At 45.0% G+C, this 27,197-nt stretch overlaps 1 protein-coding gene across 1 annotated transcript in view; it reads left to right on the top strand.

The window, feature by feature from the left end:
* LOC106594523 (inactive tyrosine-protein kinase transmembrane receptor ROR1) overlaps positions 1-27,197 on the top strand; it is a 253,137-nt gene that overhangs the window by 219,045 nt on the left and 6,895 nt on the right. The window contains exons 5-7 of the mRNA XM_082957030.1: positions 18,821-18,948; positions 20,283-20,419; positions 26,863-27,043. Of these exons, the coding sequence (XP_082813156.1) occupies positions 18,821-18,948; positions 20,283-20,419; positions 26,863-27,043 (446 nt within the window). The remainder of the gene's footprint in view (positions 1-18,820; positions 18,949-20,282; positions 20,420-26,862; positions 27,044-27,197) is intronic.

Raw genomic sequence — 27,197 nt, 5'->3', positions numbered from 1 at the left:
TGTTCTGGGATTGATTTGCACTTTTCACACCAAAGTACGTTCATCTCTAGGAGACAGAACGCATCTCCTTCCTGAGTGGTATGACAGCTGCGTGGTCCCATGGTGTTTATATTTGCGTACTATTGTTTGTACAGATGAATCTGGTACCTTCAGACATTTGGAAATTTCTCCCAAGGACGAACCAGACTTGTGGAAGTCTACAATGTTTTTTTGAGGTCTTGGCTGATTTCTTTAGATTTTCCCTTGATGTCAAGCAAAGAGACACTGAGTTTGAAGGTAGGCCTTGAAATACATCCACAGGTACACCTCCAATTGACTCAAATTATGTTAATTATCTTATCAGAAGCTCCTAAAGCCATGATATAATTTTCTGGAATTTTCCAAGCTGTTTAAAGGCACAGTCAACTTAGTGTATGTAAACTTCTGACCCACTGGAATTGTGATACAGTGAATTATAAGTGAAATAATCTGTCTGTAAACAATTGTTGGAAAAATTACTTGTGTCATACACAAAGTAGATGTCCTAACCGACTTGCCAATACTATAGTTTGTTGACAAGAAATTTGTGAAGTGGTTGAAAAACGAGTTTTAATGACTCCAACCTAAGTGTATGTAAACTTCCAACTTCAACTGTATACTATATAAGAGTCAATTAGTTAGTCAGTAAAATGTTAAAGTGATACTGATTACAGTTTGAGTGTTCATTACACCTATTCACACCTCAGTGACAGTGTCAACAGCCCTGCTGATGCCACCCACCAGCCTTGATACAGTATATACTGATTTATGTACAAATAACCCCTCTGTACCAAGAGGCTGTTTACTGTAACATGTCTCTTTAGTTTACAGTTGTTTGTATTCTACTTGTGTGTGTGTGTGTGTGTGTGTGTGTGTGTGTGTGTGTGTGCGAGTGTGTGTGTGTGTGTGTGTGTGTGTGTGTGTGTGTGTGTGTGTGTGTGTGTGTGTGTGAGTGTGTGTGTGTGTGTGTGTGTGTGTGTGTGTGTGTGTGTGTGTGTGTGTGTGTGTGTGTGTGTGTGTGTGTGTGTGTGTGTGTGTGTGTATGTGTGTGTGTGTGTGTGTGTGTGTGTGTGTGTGTGTGTGTGTGTGTGTGTGTGTGTGTGTGTGTGTGTGTGTGTATGTGTATGTGTGAGTGTGTTCAGACTTGATGCAAACTCATGAGGAATGTTGTCTCTCAGAGGATAGAACAAACAAAGGCTTCTCCTTAGTTTTTCACATCCGGTGCAGACTGAGGGTTTTCTCCAGTGTGACCCCAGTGTAATATACACACCCGCACGCACACACACATTCACACACACATGCACGCACAAACACACACTTTCTCTCTTTCTCTCCCACACACACACTCGCTCCCCACACACATACATGTTCAGCTAAGCCCTCAGAGGGGCTCAATTTCCTCCTTGTTATGGATCCTTTCTAACTAAGTGTTGATTGATTTGGGTTTAGGGTCCTAATATGGCCCACTAGGGGACAGCCCTTTGACACAGCCTAGTCTCTATGGTCATAGCAGTGTTTGAAACTGGAGCCCTATTCTACCTACCACCATGCAGGGTAAATACTAACGCTAAATACTTCAGAGCCTAACCACCATGCAGATACATAAATACTTCTGCTAAATAGGCCTCTTCTTTAGTCAGGTCAGGGGATATAAAGGTAGGAAACCTCCCTAAAACCTGCAACCCTACTACATAGATCCACTAAAACACATTCTCTCTCTCTCTCTCTCTCTTTCCTCACACTCTTTCTCTCTCTGTGTCTCTCTCTCTCTCTGTGTCTCTTTCTTTCTTTGTCTCTCTCATTCTCTCTTTGTCTCTCTCTCACACTGTCTCTCTCTCTCTCTCTCTCTCTCTCTTTGTTTCTCACTTTGCACTGGTACAATATATACATACAGTAGAGCCAAAAAGATTGGAGAAGTGGTTTGTCCATACATCTCTATTTTGGATAGATAACTCTTTGTGTTGTTGTTTGTTTAGAGTTTTCAAATTTTCCCAGAAGTGGTAAGATTCAATTGGTTCTTCAATTAGCTGATTTCTGACGTGCTGTTCCTTCTTTTTCTGTAGTGTATTTCTGTATTGTTTTAGTGATTCAATATAGTGAAGGCGTAGGCTCAGGTTTTCTGGGTCTCTATGGTGTCACTGCAGACACCCTGGTCGAATCCAGGCTGTATCACAACCGGCCGTGATTGGGAGTCTCACAGGGCGGCGCACAATTGGCCCTGCGTTGTCCGGGTTTGGCCGGTGTAGGCCGTCATTGTAAATTTGAATTTGTTCTTAACTGACTTGCCTAGTTAAATAAAGGTTAAATAAAATAAAAAATAAAAATACATTTTTTTATAGCATTTTATAGCATTTATAGCATTTCTTAATATTATTCAGTTCCTTTGGCTTTGATGCCTCATGGTTCTTCTCCAGTTCTGCCATTTAGATCACCACAGACTAGTACATGTCCCTGGGCCTGTAAATGGTTGATCTCCCACTCTAGGCTGGAGAAGCTGACATCATTAACGTATGGGGGGATATAGGAGGTACACATGAGGACATTGTTGAGATCATTTCCTTATTCATTCTAGCCAGATTTAAAATGTTCCTGTTTTGACTAATTTGGGTTAGGTCTGCTCTATACCAATTAGCATACCCCCTGAGTCTCTTCCCTGTTTCACACCTGGTAGTTCGGTGGATGGGACTACCAGCTCTCTGTAACCTAGAGGGCAACCAGTGGGTTTGGCTTCCTACTCTTTAGGCCAAAGGCAGATAACCTCAGACCTTGTATATTCCAGGATGAGATAGTAAAATCTTTGTGTTCCATAGTGTCTAGTGATGTTTTTGTGTGGTTTAGGCCCGGACCATTACAGTAGGTGTGAGCAGAACATGTTGAGCATCTGATACATACCTCTTAGGTTGCAGGATGGGGCTTGGTCGGGTGTAATAGTGGGGGTTGGGCCTGATGCTCTGCTCACGGCCTGGGCATATGTCCCGCTGTCATGTTGAGGTCCTTGCTGCAGGGGTGGGGGGCATGGGGTGGGCAGAAGGGGCATAGGTCTGATATAGGTGGGCCTATAAAGGGTGTGGCCAGGGTTGCTTGGGGTGGTCTTAGCTTGTTGGGGTGTGGCTGGTGTAACTGTGGTCTGGGGGTAGGTCCTCTTGGCGTGGGTTCTCTCGGTGCAGGTCCTTCGGGAGGGGGTCTTACAGGTCTGGGAGGGTGTCTTGCTGGTCTGGGCGAGGTGTCCGCTCTGTTGCTCCTGTGTGAGGTGTTGGGGCTACGGTTGAGGATGACGTCCTTCAGGGTCCTGGCAAAAGTTGGGGTTGCTGCCTTGTATAGGTGGACCTGGTCATAGAGGCTGTTCAAGTCCAGGGTGGAGTGGTGGGCCAGGTAGACATTAGGTTTTGAGGTACAGTCTGGGTTCTGTGTTGTCTGTCCCATTGTGGTGTTGAGGTTGTGGTCCGGGTCTGAGGTGGGCTGTTCTGCTGGCTTCTCTGGGGGAGTGTCCTGCTCTCTGTCACACCTCAGTTTTCTCACCACCTCCTTCAGTGCCATTTGTCTCTTTAAGTTCTCCCTCCTCCTTCACTGCTGTTAGCTGTGCCATGTGTTCCTCTCCCTCTTCCTTCACTGCTGTTAGCTGTGCCATGTGTTCCACTCCCTCTTCCTTCACTGCTGTTAACTGTGCCATGTGTTCCTCTCCCTCTTCCTTCACTGCTGTTAACTGTGCCATGTGTTCCTCTCCCTCTTCCTTCACTGCTGTTAGCTGTGCCATGTGTTCCTCTCCCTCCTCCTTCACTGCTGTTAACTGTGCCATGTGTTCCTCTCCCTCTTCCTTCACTGCTGTTAGCTGTGCCATGTGTTCCTCTCCCTTTTCCTTCACTGCTGTTAGCTGTGCCATGTGTTCCTCTCCCTCCTCCTTCACTGCTGTTAGCTGTGCCATGTGTTCCTCTTCCTTCACTGCTGTTAGCTGTGCCATGTGTTCCTCTTCCTTCACTGCTGTTAGCTGTGCCATGTGTTCCACTCCCTCTTCCTTCACTGCTGTTAGCTGTGCCATGTGTTCCTCTCCCTCCTCCTTCACTGCTGTTAGCTGTGCCATGTGTTCCACTCCCTCTTCCTTCACTGCTGTTAACTGTGCCATGTGTTCCTCTTCCTTCACTGCTGTTAGCTGTGCCATGTGTTCCACTCCCTCTTCCTTCACTGCTGTTAGCTGTGCCATGTGTTCCTCTCCCTCTTCCTTCACTGCTGTTAACTGTGCCATGTGTTCCTCTCCCTCTTCCTTCACTGCTGTTAGCTGTGCCATGTGTTCCTCTCCCTCTTCCTTCACTGCTGTTAACTGTGCCATGTGTTCCTCTCCCTCTTCCTTCACTGCTGTTAGCTGTGCCATGTGTTCCTCTCCCTCTTCCTTCACTGCTGTTAGCTGTGCCATGTGTTCCTCTCCCTCTTCCTTCACTGCTGTTAGCTGTGCCATGTGTTCCTCTCCCTCCTCCTTCACTGCTGTTAGCTGTGCCATGTGTTCCTCTCCCTCTTCCTTCACTGCTGTTAGCTGTGCCATGTGTTCCTCCTCCTTCACTGCTGTTAGCTGTGCCATGTGTTCCTCTCCCTCCTCCTTCACTGCTGTTAGCTGTGCCATGTGTTCCTCTTCCTTCACTGCTGTTAGCTGTGCCATGTGTTCCTCCTCCTTCACTGCTGTTAGCTGTGCCATGTGTTCCTCTTCCTTCACTGCTGTTAGCTGTGCCATGTGTTCCTCTTCCTTCACTGCTGTTAGCTGTGCCATGTGCCTCTCCCTCTTCCTTCACTGCTGTTAACTGTGCCATGTGTTCCTCTCCCTCTTCCTTCACTGCTGTTAACTGTGCCATGTGTTCCTCTTCCTTCACTGCTGTTAGCTGTGCCATGTGTTCCTCTCCCTCTTCCTTCACTGCTGTTAACTGTGCCATGTGTTCCTCTCCCTCTTCCTTCACTGCTGTTAGCTGTGCCATGTGTTCCTCTCCCTCTTCCTTCACTGCTGTTAGCTGTGCCATGTGTGCCTCTCCCTCTTCCTTCACTGCTGTTAGCTGTGCCATGTGTTCCTCTTCCTTCACTGCTGTTAGCTGTGCCATGTGTTCCTCTTCCTTCACTGCTGTTAACTGTGCCATGTGTTCCTCTTCCTTCACTGCTGTTAGCTGTGCCATGTGTTCCTCTCCCTCCTCCTTCACTGCTGTTAACTGTGCCATGTGTTCCTCCTCCTTCACTGCTGTTAGCTGTGCCATGTGTTCCTCTCCCTCTTCCTTCACTGCTGTTAACTGTGCCATGTGTTCCACTCCCTCTTCCTTCACTGCTGTTAGCTGTGCCATGTGTTCCTCTCCCTCTTCCTTCACTGCTGTTAACTGTGCCATGTGTTCCTCTTCCTTCACTGCTGTTAGCTGTGCCATGTGTTCCTCTTCCTTCACTGCTGTTAGCTGTGCCATGTGTTCCTCTCCCTCCTCCTTCACTGCTGTTAGCTGTGCCATGTGTTCCTCTTCCTTCACTGCTGTTAGCTGTGCCATGTGTTCCTCTCCCTCTTCCTTCACTGCTGTTAGCTGTGCCATGTGTTCCTCTCCCTCTTCCTTCACTGCTGTTAGCTGTGCCATGTGTTCCTCTCCCTCTTCCTTCACTGCTGTTAGCTGTGCCATGTGTTCCTCTCCCTCTTCCTTCACTGCTGTTAGCTCTGCCATGTGTTCCTCTCCCTCCTCCTTCACTGCTGTTAGCTGTGCCATGTGTTCCTCTCCCTCCTCCTTCACTGCTGTTAGCTAAGCCATGTGTTCCTCTCCCTCCTCCTTCAGTGCTGTTAGCTCTGCCATGTGTGCCTCTCTCTCTCTCCTCTTTAAGTTCTCTCACCTCAGTCCATAGAGCAGCCAGCTCTCTCAGACAGCCGTCCATCTCCACCTTCTGCCCTCCGGGTCTTGTTGGGGGGTGTTGCTGTGCTGGTGTGCTTTGTGGGTTTTTTCTGTCTGGATTGTGTGGACTAGCTCTCTGATCACCACAATGTCTGTCTCCAGCTCTGTGAATGTATCCCTCTCAATGATGGAGGAGCAGTGCAGTTGTGGGACCTGGGTGTGGGGGTGTACTATCCTCATCTGCAGGAGAGTTTGAAGAGGTGTGATCAGACTCACTCAGGATGGGGGACTCGTCACAGAGAGAGAGCTTTTCCTGCTGTGCTCTCTCTTTGATCCTGTAAAAGTCCTGCTGGAACTGCATGAGGATACCCTCTCTCTCTCTCTCCCTCTCTCTCTCTCTCTCTCTCTCTCTCTCTCTCTCTCTCTCTCTCTCTCACCCCACAAACTGTCCCTCTGTCTTTATAAGTATGCATGTTATTCTTGTCTTACCCTCCTCCACCCCTTCAATCACCCAAGAAACACACTTTCTATCACTCCATTACTTTTCTCTCCCCCAGTAGACAGGCCTATATTGTTCAGGCAGTGTGAGGGGCAGCCTGGTCAGGACCTCAGGGACCCCAGGTCCAGACAGATCATCTGAGAGGGGAGGGAGGGGCCATGGCTAGGGCACTTCCTGTTTCCTGTTCCCAGCTACGCTTACAGGAGTCTGTCTGAAGTTTGGTCTCGACTGGCAGGTCTGGCGCAGGTCTGGCTGATAAAGTTTGTGGTTTGTGTAAATCATGTCTGCTCCCAATGGGGATGCAGTGGTTTAGACTTTTCCCCCACTCCTACACATACCCACAGACACACACACACACACACACACACACGCACACACCCACACACCCACACACACACACACACACACACACACACACACACACACACACACACACACACACACACACACACACACACACACACACACACACACACACACACACACACACACACACACACACAGTGCTGTCACATACACACACACAATGACCCTAAACACCTCTGAAGCGAGGGAGACCTTACTGCTAGAGAAGCAACACACTCACACATACACACTCACACATTCACACTCATGGACACTCAGTGGTCTTGCTTCTCTAGCAGTAAGGTCTCCCTAGCTGAGGGTTCAGAGGGGTTGAGGGTCGTTGTATGAGGGGTTGAGGGTTGTGGTGTGTGTGTGTGTGTGTGTGTGTGTGTGTGTGTGTGTGTGTGTGTGTGTGTGTGTGTGTGTGTGTGTGTGTGTGTGTGTGTGTGTGTGTGTGTGTGTGTGTGTGTGTGTGTGTGTGACAACCCCACGGTTAAAGAGGCCAGTGATTGAATAGAGGGGTATTTGGGAGGTGGGTAACCGTCTGGGCAGCCACCCCTCATGAATAAGCCTGTTTCGCAGCCAATACCTCTGTTAACCATGAACAAAAGGTTTTATCTGGCTTTGACCCTCTCATTCTGGCTCCTATTCCACCATAGTGCTCCATCTCTCTGAGCATCTGAGCTTGTCACATGACTCTTACTCACATTTCACAACTACATCCACTTCAGCCACAATATGTCCATACTTTCCCTTTGTGCTATTGTAGGAAACAGCTCCACTGATTGTAGTAAAGAGCCAGTCTGGATGTCCTAGAGTGGCGTAACAGATCTGTCACAGTGGAAGGTCCTTCTAAGGTTCTAATTTAGAGCCCTGTTGACTAGCTGACATCTCTCTGTACTAAAGGTTGTAGCATGGAATCTTGACCATGGATTTCCATGGTCATCATGTCTTTGTAGCTCTAATATTTTTGTATTAACATAAGGGATGTTTTGGTATTCTAAAACATCTGGAAATAGTTGAATAGGTCTTTTCACTTGAGGTCTGTCTGAACACAATGGGATTCTTTGTCATGTAGGACAACAGCAGGGGCAAAGGTAGTGTACTCTGACTCTAAAGGGGTACAAAACAACAGGAGGGCAAAGATGGTACCCTCTACACTCTAAATGGTGAATGCAGTGAACTCACAGCTGAGTGTGTATACTGACACAGGGGCCCAGGTCAGACATGATGCCTGACTCTGGGCCAGGCATCGGCTTATCTGTGGGCTCCTGCTCCCACCTGGGGCTAAGTCTATTAGACCACAGCACAAAGACTCTCCACCTGTTGCCTTACTTACCTGTTGCCTTACGAAAATGTATGCACGTCACTCAACACTGTAAGTCGCACTGATTAAGAGTGTCTGCTAAAATGACAAAAATATATATATATATATTAGAGGGATCAGATGACAGACCTGAGAGAGAGTATGAGAGAGAGTGAAAGAAAGAAAGATAAGGAGGAAGGATTTAGATTCAGGATTTAACATCAGAGACACAAGCGTGGTTGAGACAACTGATTCAATGCTGAGTTATAGTGCTGTGGACTCATCTGAGATCACCTGCCATTGTTTTATTTTTCTCTTTGTCACGCCTTCATGTTATTGTATTATAATACTTTCACATCACTGGGTTATTGAGGTCGTACCCATGAATTAAGAGGATACATTAGATGTCTGCGGTTTGGTTTATCTTCTCCAGATGTTCAGATAAACAGAGAAGTATTCAGTCGTGATCTGCGCTAATTCAGATAGGATGTGTTCTGTAGACTTAAGCTAGCCTCTAGCCTGGATACATAGGGACAGAGCAGCCAAGATTGTTTAACTTAGCTAAACCTCAGGCCCCAAAGTGTCCTTCAGGCCAGCCCCAGTCTCCCCTCTTATCCTCCCTCCCCCTTTCTCCCTCACTCCCTCCCTTTTTCTCCTCTCTTCCTCCCTCTCTCCGTTTAACCCCTTGAGTTTTTCCGTGTTCAAAGCCAGTCTGCCAAGGCCTTGAACAGAGTTTTCCATTTCAACAACACAGAAGTGCAGACATGCGTTCTGAGAGGTTCTTTCTCTGCCCTGTTTTCAGGGTGAATGATGCCTTACTCCCATTTGCTTTAAGAGGACGGGGGGCCTGTAAATTCACTTTAATTGGGTGATCACCACTGTATCCTCTGGACTCTGTTGGAGCAGCAGCCTCAGCCCAACAAGCCTCCTCCTGTGTCTGTGTCTGAGCAATGCTGCTTTTACAACCCTGCATGGACACCCTTTACTCATGGACTATTTTTAGGTTTCTGTCTTTTCTTTTAATGATAATTTAGCAAACCTTTCTTTCTCCCTCATAGACAAACCTTAAGGTCAAATAACTACAGTAGGACCCAGCCACAACTGTTTCTGTCCATGAAAGACAGTTACAAAGTCTTAGACCCCAGAAAAGGCCTTTCGCTTTCTCCGACAGACAATTTGGTAGAAAGGGATGATTTATACAGACGGACCGCTCCAAGGCTGATACGGTGCGACAGTGTTTTCCTTCCCTGTGATCTATGCCTTGAGTGAGTGACTGCTAATGGCTCTTGTTAAGGATGAACTCCTCTACCCAAAGAAGTCCCGCTTCATGTTTAATATGCGTCTTCTTGTTCTCTAAGTACCCACTTCACCGCCTTGTCGAGCCAAACATGTGTTCTCATGTTCCTGTATGTACACGTCTTTTGTCTGTGATCTACTACACATTGGGGTGTAAATCAACCAGTTGAATAGCTGTCATTCTTACAGTACAGTACCTTGGTTGCTCTCAGCGATTCCTTTCTTCCTCTTCTTGTTTATAATTCTTCCTACTTTTCCTGTTATTACTCCACAACAGTTTCTATGTGATGTTTTGGTTCCTAGCTAAAGGACAGGGAGAGTGGGTTGGAAGGAGAAGCAGTCGGTTGGTTTGGCATGGCAGACCCAGGGCCCTTCATGATGAGCCCTAACAACGGTGTTTGTTTTAGAGGCTAGCGCTCTAGTCTACTACACCGTCTGGAGGGAGTCTTTCCAGCCTTTCCGCCCTCCTTTTCTTCCACTCTCTCATCTTTATCTAGCTTACATCCTCCCTGCTTCTCTCTGCCAGCTCTATTTGTTTCTGAGGGGTCTGTATACATAACGGGTCAGTGGAGACAACAGCAAAAAAAACACTGTTTTCTTCAAGTACCTCTCTCTTTTTCCCTCTCTCTCTCTCTCTCTCTCTCTCTCTCTGTGTTTGTTTCTGAGGGGTCTGTATACATAACTGGTCAGTGGAGACAACAGCAAAAAAAACACTGTTTTCTTCAAGTACCTCTCTCTTTTTCCCTCTCTGTTTCTCTCTCTCACACAAACACTCTCTCACTCTCTCGCTCCTTCTCTCTTCCTCTCTCCCTCCCTCCCACTCTCTCTGAGTTGTAATGGACTCCTACCAGTCTGACCCTCAGCTCCCTGTGTTTAGTAAATCAGTGAGCTGAGCGTCTGTAAACACGCCCAGGATTTGTGGATGGAGCTCTTTTGACTTCCCCTCTGACTCTCTCAAAACTTTTTTTTTATTTTCTAAAATCTCAGCTAAAGAATTCCAGGTTGGCGGATTCTGTTGCAGATCTGATCTGATTCCTCCAACCGGGATGTGATGTCACTAGGTCCGAGGTCACAGTGAAGAGTGATGGGATTGGGGTGGGTCTCTGTCTCTCTCCACATCATAATCCTTTCCTGTCCCTGAGGACTGAGAAGGGGAGGGATGAGGAAGCACTAGTCTTACCTGATCTGATGGACATAATACTATCCCCATACCTGCTGTGATGACTACTGTAATGTTGATGGACATGTCCATCACTTCCACTGGCATCTATTTTCCGTCCCTCTCCTCTCGCTCCCTCCTTTTCTCTCTGCTTCCTCTTACCTCTCTCTCTGAGAGAATAGCAGCACTAAGTCCTTTTCTCTCTCTGTCCCCTGCTCCCCTGCTCTGTGACAGAGGCCTGTATTGTTCCAGTCAGGGTAACATGAGGACTCATGAGGGGTCCTTTCTCCATTGTGTTCTAATGAAGTCCCTCAGTGGCCTGTTCTCTATCCGTTCTCTATGTGGTCACGGGCCACTGGGACCCACAGACCCAGCCGACCCCAGCCGCTGGCAGCCATTTTGTTTCCATTGTCACTGAGGTATCATTACCCAGGCACCCACACATACAGTTCAGATGTCTTCATGGGGTTTGCCACTCACGTCTCTCTGGCTTATCTTGTTTAATGTGACCGGCTCACAACAACACAGTAGCTGTACACATGCAATGTTTTTTTTTATTGTTTATTGCACCGAAAAATAAAACACTGGACATCAAAAGCATATTGCATGAAGATAAGAGGAATGCACACAATCTCAAAGTGGAAGATAATGATAAACAGAGCTGTTTTTCTATGTCTTGAGATTCTTCTCAAACCTTAAAAGCTTTGTTTTGAGTTGGAAACCCAATCACTCAAGAAGAGTCCTCTCTCTCTCTCTCTCTCGCTCAGTGGTTCTTTCATTTGGGGCTTTGAGAAGCTTGGAGATACTTGTAGAGGTTTGTAGAGGAGAGTAGAGGAGAGGTTCAGAGAAAGGAGAGGTTTGGAGAGGAGAGATTTGGAGAAGAGAGGTTTGGAAAGGTTTAGAAAGGAGAGGTTTGGAGAGTAGATAAGAGGAGAGGTTTGGAGAGTAGATGAGAGGAGAGGTTTGGAGAGTAGATGAGAGGAGAGGTTTGGAGAGTAGATGAGAGGAGAGGTTTGGAGAGTAGATGAGAGGAGAGGTTTGGAGAGTAGATGAGAGGAGAGGTTTGGAGATGAGATGAGAGGTTTGGAGATGAGATGAGAGGAGAGGTTTGGAAAGTAGATGAGAGGAGAGGTTTGGAGATGAGATGAGAGGAGAGGAGAGGTTTGGAAAGTAGATGAGAGGAGAGGTTTGGAGAGTAGATGAGAGGAGAGGTTTGGAGAGTAGATGAGAGGAGAGGTTTGGAGAGTAGATGAGAGGAGAGGTTTGGAGATGAGATGAGAGGTTTGGAGATGAGATGAGAGGAGAGGAGAGGTTTGGAGAGTAGATGAAAGGAGAGGTTTGGAGATGAGATGAGAGGTTTGGAGATGAGAGGAGAGGAGAGGTTTGGAGATGAGATGAGAGGAAAGGAGAGGTTTGGAGAGTAGATGAGAGGAGAGGTTTGGAGATGAGATGAGAGGAGAGGAGAGGTTTGGAGAGTAGATGAGAGGAGAGGTTTGGAGATGAGATGAGAGGTTTGGAGAGGAGAGCAGAGGTTTGGAGAGGAGAGGGGAGCAGAGGTTTGGAAAGGAGAGGAGAGCAGAGGAGCAGAAGAAAAGACAAAAAAAGAGAGGCTTGGAGAGGATCCTCCTCTAGAAGACTTCCTGTGGATAGAGAGAAACAGATCCTCCACTAACAAGGCAGAGGCGTCCCCAAACCAGACGTAAATGCCTGTGAGTAAACAGTGGTGACAGCTCATATCCTTGTCTGTCAACACCATCAGAAGCATCAAGATAGAACCAGGCCTCAGCCGTCCGTGTCATCAGGACCCTCCCCTCTCTCTTCACTCCCAATCACTTCCTCTCCTCTGTGTGTGTGTGTGTGTGTGTGTGTTAAAAACATCTCAACTTCAATGTAAATCAATTAGCAAAGAGTTCATGAACTCTAGTTTTAAAGAGATCTCCACTGTGGGTACAAAACATTAGGATCTCCTTCCTAATATTGAGTTGCACCCCCTTTTGCCCTCAGAACAACCTCAATTTGTCGGGTATGGACTGCAAGGTGTTGAAAGCTTTCCACTGAGACGCTGGCCCTTGTTGACTCCAATGATTCCCACTATTGTGTCAGGTTGGCTGGATGTCCTGAACATTTTGGCGTGAAAACCTAGCAGTGTTGCAGTTCTTGACACACTCAAACCGGTGCACCTGGCACCTACTACCATACACCGTTCAAAGGCACTTAAATTGTTTGTCTTTCCCATTCAATGGAACACATAGACAATCCATGTCTCAATTTTCTCAAGGCTTGAAAATCTTTATTAAACCTGTCTCCTCCCATTCATCTACACTGATTATATCAATAATGGATCATAGCTTTCACCTGGATTCACCTGGTCAGTCTATGTCCCCCATACTCAACTGGCGGACTGGATCCGGACCCAGAAAGGTGTTTTTTAGAAATAAATTTTTTTTTAAATTAAAATATATTTTAGATTCTTCAAAGTAGCCACCCTTTACCTTGATGACAGCTTTGCACACTCTTGGCATTCTCTCAACCAGCTTCCTGAGGAATGTTTTTCCAACAGTCTTGAAGGAGTTCCCACATATGCTGAGCACTTTTGCTGCTTTTCCTTCACTCCACGGTCCAACTCATCCCAAACCATCACAATTGGGTTGAGGTCGGGTGAATGTGGAGGCCAGGTCATCTGATGCAGTACTCCATCACTCTCCTTCTTGGTCAAATAGCCCTTACACAGCCTGGAGGTGTGTTGGGTCATTGTCCTGTTGAAAAACAAATGATAGTCTTACTAAGCGCAAATCAGATGGGATGGCGTATCACTGCAGAATGCTGTGGTAGCCATGCTGGTTAAGTGTTCCTTGAATTCAAAATAAATCCCAGACAGTGTCACCAGCAAAGCACCCCATACCATCACACCTCCTCCTCCATGCTTCACGGTGAGTACCACACATGTGGAGATCATTCGTTCACCTGCTCTACATCTCAAAAATCTAAAATTTGGACTAATCAGACCAAAAGGACAGATTGCCACCAGTCTAATGTCCATTGCTCGTGTTTCTTGGCCAAAGCAAGTCTCTTATTATTATTGGTGTCCTTTAGTGGTTTCTTTGCAGCAATTTGACCATGAAGGCCTGATTCACACAGTCTCCTCTGAACAGTTGATGTTGAGATGTGTCTGTTACTTGAACTCTGTGAAGCATTTATTTGGGCTACAATCTGAGGTGCAGTTAATTCTAATGAACGTATCCTCTGCAGCAGAGGTGACTCTGGGTCTTCCTTTCCTGTGGTGGTCCTCATGAGAGCCAGTTTCATCATAGCGCTTGATGGGTTTTGCAACTGCACTTGAAGAAACTTTTTAAGTTCTTGAAATTTTCCGTATTGACTGACCTTCATGTCTTAAGGTAATGATGGACTGTCGTTTCTCTTTGCTTATTTGAGCTGTTCTTTCCATAATATGGACTTGGTATTTTACCAAATAGGGCTGTATATCTTATGTATACCACCCCTACCTTGTCACAAAACAACTGATTGGCTCAAACGCATTGAGAAGGAAAGAAATTCCACAAATTAACTTTTAACAAGGCACACGTGTTAATTGAAATGCATTCCAGGTGACTACCTCATGAAGCTGGTTGAGAGAATGCCAATGGTGTGCAAAGCTGTCATCAAGGCAAAGGGTGGCTACTTTGAAGAATCTCAAATGTAAAATATATTGTCACAGTTGTCGTTGGTAAAGGAGAACCAATATGCAGCAGGACTATGTATGCTCATCTTGACGTTTATTTAAACTATAATCAAGTGAACACCAGAACAACAAACAAACAAACAAACAAAACGAACTTACGATCAACGAACAGTCTTGAAAGGCTCACTCACGCTAAACAAGAAACAACGACAGTACAACAGTTTTGCAGGCTAACGAAAAGCAATGCAAAAACAACTACCCACAAACACAAAGACAAACACACCCTATTATATAGGACTCCCAATCAAAGGCAACTCAACACACCTGCCTTCAATTGGGAGTCCCATCCCAATTAACTATACATAGAAAACGAACCTAGAACCTATACCCACAACTAACTAACTAAACATAGAAATACATAAACACAGAGCAGTGCCCAAAACCCCCGGAATACATAAATAAAACGACCTACTACCTACACCACCACCCCGAACCATATAAAACAAATACCCTCTGCCACATCCTGACCAAACTCTAACAACAAATAACCCTTAACTGGTCAGGACATGACATATATTTTGATTTGTTTAAAAAAAAATTTGGTTACTACATGATTCCATGTGTTATTTCGTAGTTTTGATGTCTTCACTATTATTCTACAATGTAGAAATTAGTAAAAATAAAGAAAAACCCTTGAATGAGTAGGTGTGTCCAAACTTTTGATTGTTACTGTGTCTATCTTATTTTTTTACTCGGTCAGGCTTCGGACCCTGGTGTCATATGAACACACATAAGACATGGAAGAATGTGTAGAATAGCAGGAAATTTGCTTTAAAACAGCAAAAAGTTCTCTCTGCCAACAAGAGGGGTGTGAACAGTAGGGTTGGGGGTTTGTTTCTACGCCGATAAATGTCATTATCCGTCCGGACCCTTGCCACCTAGGAAATTTGTGTGACCAGACCTTCTCAAATAGTACTTGAGTACCCCTGGTACCCCAGGTGTTCCTAATGTTTTGTACACTCATTGTAAGTGTCCAATGAATGGATTGTGAAGATTAATACCAAAGACAATATGAAAACAGCTGATATGTCTGCCGGTAAATAGAGTTTCCGTTTTGATGATTTGCCTTTGTGTTCCCACAAAGTCCCTGTGTCCCATCCTATTACTGCATGAGTCTAATGCTCACAAAGAGGAAATCATGTCAGCGCCCCAATACGGTCATCACAACCAGGGTTAGATACTGTATATAGAGTGTAGAGAAGCCTAGTTTAGAGTTCATATCCCACATTCAATCCGGTCTACTCCCAAATCTCTGACGGTCTTATTGACAAGCCTGCTAGGAAGAGGATTCCACAGTGTAAGGAATGCCAGGAAACTACAGAAGAGAGAGGAAGAGAGGCAATGGTTGGATCTACATGATAGAGAGGAAGAGAGGGAATGAGGTTTTTGGGAATTTGAGGGATGTTTTATTGGCCTCCAGAGGCGCTGAGTAGTCTCCGTTAGCTTTGGAGAACCAAATCCATTAGCCTTGCTCCTGTGTTGAGCGTGCAACATAACATTGACATCTCCATAAGCTCAGGACTCCCTGTGTTTTAGGGGCTGTGGAGAGCATTTACAAGGCTGTATGTTCATTTACAGATTCCAATAGAATGATAAAATACAACTCCGCAGCAGTCAAACCAGAAGTTTATTTTATTCTAGGTGGACTGATTCTCTGACCAGTACAACCAGTAAAGTCTCTGACTCTTTTGTGAGTCAAAATTGTGGTCTGAAACATCATACCTAATGTCTTCACACACCTTTATCGACTTTCCTCCTTTAGATGTAGTTTTCCCAGAAAAAAAACAGAGAATAGCCTTGACTAGGATGAGCTAACAACCAGATGGAGTTGACTTAGATGACTGTACGTTTGTCAACAGTCAGAGCCCACAATCTCTGCCCCTCGGACCTCTCCTGTCTCTGAGGTCAAGGCTTTAGCAGCAGTGTGGCTGATGTCTTACCTTTATAGTAAAAACAGATTGGGTTTCAGGGAGATCCATCTTCCTAATGTTCTCTGGTGTCTCTCCCCCAGGGATGACTGGGAACATAGGGCAGGCAGGCTCACACACACACACACACACACACACACACAAACCAGTGCTCCAACGGTACAACGGCCTCCTGTCGCTGTTTTATGGCTTCACACGGCCAAACCTGTGTAAAGCCAACTGGACCAGTAGACTGTGTTGTGTGTGTGTGTGTGTGTGTGTGTGTGTGGGGGGGGGGGGGGGGGGGTGTAAGCAAAACATAGAACATATGCGTGTGAAGCAATGTTTGCTTTTGTTTCTGTGTGTTTCTATGCTTGTGTGTGTTCATGTCGAGTTGTGTGTGTTCATGTCGAGTTGTGTGTGTTCATCTGTGTGTTCATGTGTGTGTTCATGTCAAGTTTTGTGTGTTCGTGTGTGTGTTCATGTCGAGTTGTGTGTGTTCATGTGTGTGTGTTCATGTCGTGTTTTGTGTGTTCTTGTCAAGTTGTGTGTGTGTTCATGTGTGTGTTCGTGTCGAGTTGTGTGGTAGACTTCAGGGGTTCTTGCCTGTAGTTATAACTACCTTTGCTCTCTCTCTCTCTCTCTCTCTCTCTCTCTCTCTCTCTCTCTCTCTCTCTCTCTCTCTGAACCCAAGATGTAAGCGTAGCCTAGGCAAACACAGTTGGTTGCTGCTCACAGTCAGTTTAAAGGAGAAGTCTTTCCTGTAATTAGCTTTTATAAACTGTTACTACAGACATCCCCCCTTCACAGAGTGTGTTGTTAGTATGGAACATAAAGGCCTGAACATCTACACTGTTTATCCAAATAGCAACCACACTCACTGGGCCTTGTGGCCTCCCAGCATGTGACGCCCTCAGCCTCTCACCATGCACACACAGACAGGAACCACCTCCAGAGAACAGGCTTTGTGGCGGATGGTGGTTAGTGGATGTTTAGAACCAGGCATTTTTGTTTGACTGATCTGTACATGGCTTTTTAACCTAAAGCCATTAACCTACCTAAAGGTAGCATTGTTGTGTACTATTCCTTGTCATTTAGCCATCTCAGTGCTGTCCTGTTCCCTGTGACACACACACAAACACACCACAGCTCGCTGGACACACTCCAGACACGACACTCTCTGCCAAAGGATTGTCTGTCTGTCTGTCTGTCTGTCTGTCTGTCTGTCTGTCTGTCTGTCTGTCTGTCTGTCTGTCTGTCTGTCTGTCTGTCTGTCTGTCTGTCTGTCTGTCTGTCTGTCTGTCTGTCCTGTCTGTCTGTCTGTCTGTCTGTGTATCATTTAACAGGTCATAATAATATGGTAGCAGCCCAGTCAGTCAAACATCCTGTGATTATCAGTATAGCCTTTTCCTGCAGTCAAATGACCAAAGGGTGGAATGTTATTCATATTTTCATAATTTCATAATTAATAAAACATGTTTTAAAAAATCTGCCAAAAATCCAGTTACCTTTTACTGCAGTGGGCTAAATCAGGGTCACACAGAGTGTTTCCTGGTAGTCTTAAACAAATCTACTTTGAAACAAAAGTATACACCTCACACACATGGTCATGCGTTTATTAAAAGAAGACACCTGTACCATGTCATATATAGAGATTAAATGTATTACATTTTGAGTTTACATCCCAGTATAACACTTTATAAACATCACAGAAGACTGAAATATAACAAAACTGTTTGACAAAGAAACACCGGATTTTCAGCATAACAAAATTAATAATTGTTGAAAGGTATGAATAATTTGAATAATATTCCACCCATGAGGTGTCTGTGTGTGTGTGTGTGTGTGTGTGTGTGTGTGTGTGTGTGTGTGTGTGGGGGGGGGGGGGGGGGGCATGCCTTTGTCATTGCATGTGTGTACGTTTGTCTGGAAATCCCATTCTGCAGCAGTCAGGGGGGATGTGGTGGGGTTAGGGGTTAAAAGTCAGTGTAGAGAGGTGATCTTGGCCTCTGAGACGTAATGCTCTCCTCAGAGTTAATGACCCCTTTAACCCCTGACTCACAGCCTGCAGCGCTCAGCCCCCAGCCCAGACACCGATAGGATTACCCTTAGATGTTCTCTGTTAGTGTGTGTGTGTGTGTCTGTCTGTCTGTCTGTCTGTCCGTGTGTGTGTGTGTGTCCGTGTGTGTGTGTGTGTGTGTGTGTGTGTGCACGTGCGTGTGTGCACTTTAAAACCATTTAAATACAATACATAGGAAAGTTGTGCTGTACTATGGTAGATGTAGAATCAATCTATCTTTTTAGACTGTTAGAGTATTTATCTGGTCAATATGTCAGTGTATTATGTCTGTTTGTAACAGTGTTATATGTGAAAAGGTGATCGTATTATAAATTGTATTTTAATATTTATGGACTCTTGGAAGATTAGATAGATCTTAGAACAGGACTGAAATCTACTCTCTGTTCCACTGTGAAGAGAAGTACAGAGAGAGAGAGAGAGAGAGAGAGAGAGAGAGAGAGAGAGCGAGCGAGGACTGAAATCTACTCTCTGTTCCACTGTGAAGAGAAGTACAGAGAGAGAGAGAGATAGAGAGAGAGAGAGAGAGAGAGGTGTTTCTGCCACATCCCTGTTGTAGTGTAATGTGTGGTGCCCTCTAGTGGTCATAATTATAACTGCAATGTATACTCTCTCTCTCTCTCTCCACCTATGTTGTCAGTGATGATTTTGATGAGGAGGGGTTCTGCCAACCGTACAGGGGAGTGGCCTGTTCTCGCTTCATAGGAAACCGCAGCATCTTCGTTGACTCTCTGCAGATGCAGGGTGAGATCGAGACACAGATCACAGGTATGCTGCCTGCGTGTGTGTGTGTGTGTGTGTGTGTGTGTGTGTGTGTGTGGGGGGGACTGTTTAACCAAACCCCCTAGAAATAGCATTTAACCTTGTGGGGACTAACAAAATGTCCTCAGTTGGTCAAATTTGCCAGACATTGCATCTCTGCATGTCTGGCAGACATATCAGTGTGGATGATTGATCACCACCTCAAGCTGAACCTCGGCAAGACGGAGCTGCTCTTCCTCCCGGGGAAGGACTGCCCGTTCCATGATCTCGCCATCACGGTTGACAACTCCATTGGGTCCTCCTCCCAGAGTGCTAAGAGCCTTGGCGTGACCCTGGACAACACCCTGTCGTTCTCCGCTAACATCAGGGCGGTGACCCGATCCTGCAGGTTCATGCTCTACAACATTCGCAGAGTACGACCCTGCCTCACACAGGAAGCGGCGCAGGTCCTAATCCAGGCACTTGTCATCTCCCGTCTGGATTACTGCAACTCGCTGTTGGCGGGGCTCCCTGCCTGTGCCATTAAACCCCTACAACTCATCCAGAACGCCGCAGCCCGTCTGGTGTTCAACCTTCCCAAGTTCTCTCACGTCACCCTGCTCCTCCGCTCTCTCCACTGGCTTCCAGTTGAAGCTCGCATCTGCTACAAGACCATGGTGCTTGCCTACGGAGCTGTGAGGGGAACGGCACCTCCATACCTTCAGGCTCTGATCAGTCCATACACCCAAAGAAGGGCACTGCGTTCATCCACCTCTGGCCTGCTCACCTTCCTACCTCTGCGGAAGCACAGTTCCCGCTCAGCCCAGTCAAAACTGTTCGCTGCTCTGGCACCCCAATGGTGGAACATGCTCCCTCACGACGCCAGGACAGCGGAGTCAATCACCACCTTCTGGAGACACCTGAAACCCCACCTCTTTAAGGAATACCTGGGATAGGATAATGTAATCCTTCTAACCCCCCCCCTAAAAGATTTAGATGCACTATTGTAAAGTGGTTGTTCCACTGGATATCATAAGGTGAATGCACCAATTTGTAAGTCGCTCTGGATAAGAGCGTCTGCTAAATGACGTAAATGTGTGTGTGTGTGTGTGTGTGCTAGGTCCCATCTGACCTTAGTTGAGTCTGTAGCTTGTCATTACTGTCAGTGAGGATGATGAGAGGATATCTGGTAGAGGGGTGAGAGGGAGTTCAGGATGATAAAGTCACAGTAAGGAACACACATGATCTACACAGTATGGAACACACATGATCTACACAGTATGGAACACACATGATCTACACAGTATGGAACACATATGATCTGATACACGTATATTCACATTCCTACTTTTTCCATCCAGCCGCCTTCACCATGATCGGAACGTCCAACCACCTGTCGGACCGCTGCTCCCTGTTCGCCATCCCGTCTCTGTGCCACTTTGCCTTCCCAACATGTGACCGCAGCTCTGGGACAGACAAGCCCAGGGACCTGTGTAAGGTATGATGACATGCTTCACAACTACGACTATACCTATATCTACTAGGCTTGTAGCATTAAACACCGACTGTGGCTGAAATGGGACCCTATTCCTTATGGTTCCTGGTTAAAGTAGTGCACTATTTAGCAAATAGGGAGCCATTTCAGACACAGCCCCTGACTGGTGACAGTCAGGCTTGCTCGTCAATCGATATAACCAATAATTTATTTGGTGTGAAATGGCCCTAGCTAGTTTAATAGTAGTAGTCGCCTTCTGGGGTAGGCTAACGTGTTTTTTATTTTTAGTTTAGTTTATTCATTCAACCATTTTTAAAAACAGCACACATAAAACTTGAAAAAGCCAAACATGCACATGAGTAAAATCACAGAGGATAACACTCAATAAAGTCTGGGACTTATTTCCATTGTTAAGTCATGGAGGATAACACACAATACAGTCTGGGACTTATTTAAGTTGTTAAATCATGGAGGATAACACACAATAAAGTCTGGGACTTATTTCCATTGTTAAATAATGTAGGATAACACACAATAAGTCAGGGACTTATTTCCATTGTTAAATCATAGAGGATAACACACAATAGAGTCTGGGACTTATTTCCATTGTTAAATCATGGAGGATAATAGCCAATAAAGTCGAGGACTTTTTTGGATTGTTAAATCACGGAGGAAAACACAAAATAAAGTCTGGGACTTATTTCCATTGTGAAATCATGGAGGATAACGCATAGTACATGTCTGAGACTTATTTCCATTGTTACATCATGGAGGTTAACACACAATACATGTCTGGTAGTTATTTCCATTGTTAAATCTCGGAGGATAACGCACAATACAGTCTGAGACTTATTTCCATTGTTAAATCATGGAGGATAACACACAATACAGTCTGGGACTTATTTCCATTGTTAAATCATGGAGGATAATGCACAATACCGTCTGGGACTTATTTCCATTGTTAAATCATGGAGGATAACACCCAATAAAGTATGGGAAGTTTTTCCATTGTTAAATCATGGAGGATAACAAACAATTAAGTCTGGGACTTATTTCCATTGTTAAATCATGGAGGATAGCACACAATCATTCTGGGACTTATTTATGTTGTTAAATCATGGAGGATAACACACAATACAGTCTGGGACTTATTTCCATTGTTAAATCATGGAGGATAACACACAATTCCGTCTGGGACTTATTTCCATTGTTAAATCATGGAGGACAACAGACAATAAAGTCTGGGACTTATTTCCATTGTTAAATCATGGAGGATAACACACAATACCGTCTGGGACTTATTTCCATTGTTAAATCATGGAGGATAACACACAATACAGTCTGGGACTTGTTTCCATTGTTAAATCATGGAGGATAATGCACAATACAGTCTGGGACTTATTTCCATTGTTAACCTCTATGGGCTAGGTGCGTCCCACCTACTCAACAGCCAATGTAATCCCGTGGCGCGTTATTCAAATACCTCAAAAATGCAAAAACTTCAATTTTTCAAACATATGACTATTTTACACCATTTTAAAGACTCGTTAATCTAACCACACTGTCCGATTTCAAAAAGGCTTTACAACGAAAGCAAAACATTAGATTATGTCAGCAGAGTACCCAGCCAGAAATAATCAGACACCCATTTTTCAAGCTAGCATATAATGTCACATAAACCCAAACCACAGCTAAATGTAGCACTAACCTTTGATGATCTTCATCAGATGACAACCCTAGGACATTATGTTATACAATACATGCATGTTTTGTTCAATCAAGTTCATATTTATATCAAAAACCAGCTTTTTACATTCGCATGTGACTAGCATGTGACTAGCATTCCCACCGAACACTGCCGGTGAATTTACTAAATTACTCACAATAAACGTTCACAAAAAGCATAACAATTATTTTAAGAATTATAGATACAGAACTCCTCTATGCACTCGATATGTCCGATTTTAAAATAGCTTTTCGGTGAAAGTACATTTTGCAATATTCTCAGTAGATAGCCCGGCATCACAGGGCTAGCTATTTAGACACCCAGCAAGTTTAGCACTCACCAAAGTCAGATTTACTATAAGAAAAATGTTATTACCTTTGCGGTCTTCGTCAGAATGCACTCCCAGGACTTCTACTTCAATAACAAACGTTGGTTTGGTCCCAAATAATCCATATTTATATCCAAATAGCGGCGTTTTGTTGGTGCGTTCAAGACACTATCCGAAAGGGTAAATAAGGGTGACGAGCATGGCGCAATTCGTGACAAAAAAATTCTAAATATTCCATTACCGTACTTCGAAGCATGTCAACCGCTGTTTAAAATCTATTTTTATGCCATTTTTCTCATAAAAAAGCGATAATATTCCAACCGGCAATCTGCGTTTAGGTAAACAGACGAAAGAAAATAAAGCATGGGGTCGACTCGGGCACGCGCCTAAGCCCATAGTACTCTGATCAGCCACTTGCCAAAAGCGATAGTGTGTTTCAGCCAGAGGCTGCCTCGATATCGTTCAGCTTTTTCCCGGGCTCTGAGAGCCTATGGGAGCCGTAGGAAGTGTCACGTTATAGCAAAGATCCTCAGTCTTCAATAAAAAGAGCCAAGATGAAACACAACTTGTCAGACAGGCCACCTCCTGCATGGAATCTTCTCAGGTTTTGGCCTGCCATATGAGTTCTGTTATACACAGACACCATTCAAACAGTTTTAGAAACTTTAGGGTGTTTTCTATCCAAAGCCAATAATTATATGCATATTCTAGTTACTGGGCAGGAGTAGTAACCAGATTAAATCGGGTACGTTTTTTATCCGGCCGTGTCAATACTGCCCCCTAGCCCTAACAGGTTAAAAAAAAATGGAGGATAACACACAATACAGTCTGGGACTTATTTCCATTGTTAAATCGTCGAGGACAGCACACACTTTATTGTGGTAATTATTTCCATTGTTAAATCATGGAGGATAACAAACAATTAAGTATGGGACTTATTTCCATTGTTAAATTATGGAGCATAACACACAATACAGTCTGTGTCATAAAAATAGTTGTACTCATCCTTAAAAATGTCGTACTGGAGAGAAGAGGACCAAAACGCAGCAGGTATGTGCAGGCTCATCTTGACTTTTATTCACTATCAAAATGAATGCCAAAATAACAAACCATGAGAACGAACGAACAACCAGCAACCAGTCTGGCAAAGCATAGGCTCAACACAGAACAATTCCCCACAACCCCAAAGACAAACACACACACCTATATAGGACTTCCAATCAAAGGCAACTATACACACCTGCCTTCAATTGGAAGTCCCAATCATCAACCCAACATTTAACAAACACAAACCTGCCACGTCCTGACCAAAACTAAAACACTAGCTCCATCTGCTGGTCAGGACGTGACAGTACCCCCCCCTCAAGGTGCAGACCCTGGAATGCACCTAAAAAAGAAAAACAAGAAAATCCCCAATACCCCAACAAAAACCCAACAAACAATAACCCCTAAACCATAAGGGAGGGAAGGGAGGGTGGCTGCCGTCAACGACGGCACTGTGCTACACCCTCCCTCCCCAACCCACCTATCCTGGAGGTGGCTCAGGTGCAGGCCGTTCCAGGCTGTCGGGGCAGTCTGGCAACTCGGGACAGTCGGGGCAGTCTGGCAACTCGGGGCAGTCTGGCAACTCGGGACAGTCGGGGCAGTCTGGCAACTCGGGACAGTCGGGGCAGTCTGGCCACTCCGGCAGGTCAGGGCAGTCTGGCCACTCCGGCAGTTCAGCGCAGTCTGGCCACTCCGGCAGTTCAGCGCAGTCTGGCCACTCCGGCAGTTCAGCGCAGTCTGGCCACTCCGGCAGTTCAGCGCAGTCTGGCCACTCCGGCAGTTCAGCGCAGTCTGGCCACTCCGGCAGTTCAGCGCAGTCTGACCTCTCTGACGACTGTTGACTGGCGGGCAGCTCTGACGACTGTTGACTGGCGGGCAGCTCTGGTGACGACTGTTGACTGGCGGGCAGCTCTGGTGACGACTGTTGACTGGCGGGCAGCTCTGGTGACGACTGTTGACTGGCGGGCAGCTCTGGTGACGACTGTTGACTGGCGGGCAGCTCTGGTGACGACTGTTGACTGGCGGGCAGCTCTGGTGACGACTGTTGACTGGCGGGCAGCTCTGGTGACGACTGTTGACTGGCGGGCAGCTCTGGCGACTGTTGACTGGCGGGCAGCTCTTGCCCCGTCAAACAGCCCTTGTGCCCCCCCAAAAAAAATTATTGGGGGTGCCTCTCGGTCTCCCTTACCTCGCCAGCCTTCTTCCGCTGCTTGGTCCTTTTTTGGTGGGGAATTCTGTCATAAAAATAGTTGTACTCATCCTTAAAAATGTCGTACTGGAGAGAAGAGGACCAAAACGCAGCAGGTATGTGCAGGCTCATCTTGACTTTTATTCACTATCAAAATGAATGCCAAAATAACAAACCATGAGAACGAACGAACAACCAGCAACCAGTCTTGCAAAGCATAGGCTCAACACAGAACAATTCCCCACAACCCCAAAGACAAACACACACACCTATATAGGACTTCCAATCAAAGGCAACTATACACACCTGCCTTCAATTGGAAGTCCCAATCATCAACCCAACATTTAACAAACACAAACCTGCCACGTCCTGACCAAAACTAAAACAGTAGCTCCATCTGCTGGTCAGGACGTGACAGTCTGGGACTTATTTCCATTGTTAAATCATGGAGCACAACACACGATCAGTCTGGGACTTATTTCAGTTGTTAGTTCATGGAAGTTAAAACACAATAAAGTCTGGGAATTAACTTCCATTGTTAAATCATGGACGATAACACACGATACAGTTAGGGACTTATTTCCATTGTTAAATCATGGAGGATAACACACAATATAATCTGAGACTTATTTCCATTGTTAAATCATGGAGGATAATACACAATACACTCTGGGACTTATTTCCATTGTTAAATCATGGAGGATAAAACACCATACAGCCTGGAACTTATTTCCATTGTTAAATCATGGAGGATATCACACAATACAGTCTGAGACTTATTTCCATTGTTTAATGATGGAGGATAACACACAATACAGTCTGGGACTTGTTTCCATTGTTAAATCATGGAGGATAATGCACAATACAGTCTGGGACTTATTTCCATGGTTATATCATGGAGGATAACACACAATACAGTCTGGGATTTATTTCCATTGTTAAATCATGGAGGATAACACACAATTAAGTCTGGGACTTATTTCCATTTTTAAGTCATGGCGGATAACACACAATAAAGTCTATGACTGTCACGTCCTGACCAGTATAAGGGTTATTTGTTATTGTAGTTTGGTCAGGACGTGGCAGAGGGTATTTGTTTTATGTGGTTCGGGGTGGTGGTTTATTTAGTAGGGCATTTTTTATTTATTATTTCCGGGTTTTTGGGTAATGTTCTATGTTTGTATTTCTATGTGGTCTCTGGTCTTTTGTATTTCTATGTCTGGTTTATTGGGGTTGGACTCAATTGGAGGCAGGTGTTTTCTCGTTGCCTCTGTGTTTGGTTTAGTGTTTGTGGGAGATTGTTTCTTGTTTTGCGTGTGTGAGCCTGACAAGACTGTTTTGTTGTTTGTGAACTCTTTGTTTGTTATTTTGGTGTTCTCTTGGTTGAAAATAAATACAAGATGAGCATCCACATTCCTGCTGCGTTTTGGTCCTCCATTCCCGACGACAACCATTACAATTACTTATTTCCATTGTTAAATCATGGAGGATAACAAACAATTAAGTCTGGGACTTATTTCCATTGTTAAATAATGGAGCATAACACACAATCAGTCTGGGACTTATTTCAGTTGTTAATTCATGGAGGCTAACACACAATAAAGTCTGGGACTTACTTCCGTTGTTAAATCATGGAGGATAACACACAATACAGTCTGAGACTTATTTCCATTGTTAAATCATGGAGGATAACTCACAATAAAGTCTGGGACTTATTTCCATAGTTAAATCATGGAGGATAACACACAATACAGTTTGAGACTTATTTCCATTGTTAAACCATGGAGGATAATGCACAGTACAGTCTGGGACTTATTTCCATTGTTAAATCATGGTGGATAAGACACAATACAGTCTGGAACTTATTTCCATTGTGAAATCATGGAGGATGACACACAATACTGTCTGGGACTTCTTTCCATTGTTAAATCATGGAGCATGACACACAATACTGTCTAGGACTTATTTAAGTTGTTAAATCATGGAGGATAACACACAATACAGTCTGGGACTTATTTCCATCGTTAAATCATGGAGGATAACACACAATACTGTCTGGGACTTATTTCCATTGTGGTCCTCTTATTAAAATGTAATGTTGCTTAAATTGTTTGTTTGACCCTCAAGTCTATCTTTTCCTCCTGTCCTCTCTGTGTAAGGACGAGTGTGAGATCCTAGAGAATGACCTGTGTAAGACCGAGTACATCATCGCCCGTTCCAACCCCATCATCCTGAAGAGACTGAAACTACCTAACTGTGAGGACCTGGCGGGACACACCAGCCCAGAGGCTGCCAACTGTATGAGGATAGGGATCCCCATGGTCGAGCCCTTCAACAAGAGTAAGAATTATATTTTAGTTTTAGTTTTATTTATTTTGGTAGATCAGCTTTAATATTGCAGATAGACTTTGGGTTGGGCGGCAGGTGGTTAGAGCGTTGGTTCAGTAACCGAAAGGTTGCTGGATCGAATCCCTGTGCTAACAAGGGAAAAAAC

The sequence above is a fragment of the Salmo salar genome, chromosome 10 (assembly GCF_965601325.2).
Source record: "Salmo salar chromosome 10, fSalSal1, whole genome shotgun sequence".
Taxonomy (NCBI): Eukaryota; Metazoa; Chordata; class Actinopteri; order Salmoniformes; family Salmonidae; genus Salmo; species Salmo salar.
Note: the sequence above shows the minus strand (reverse complement) of the source record. Positions and strands in the feature narration are given on the sequence as shown.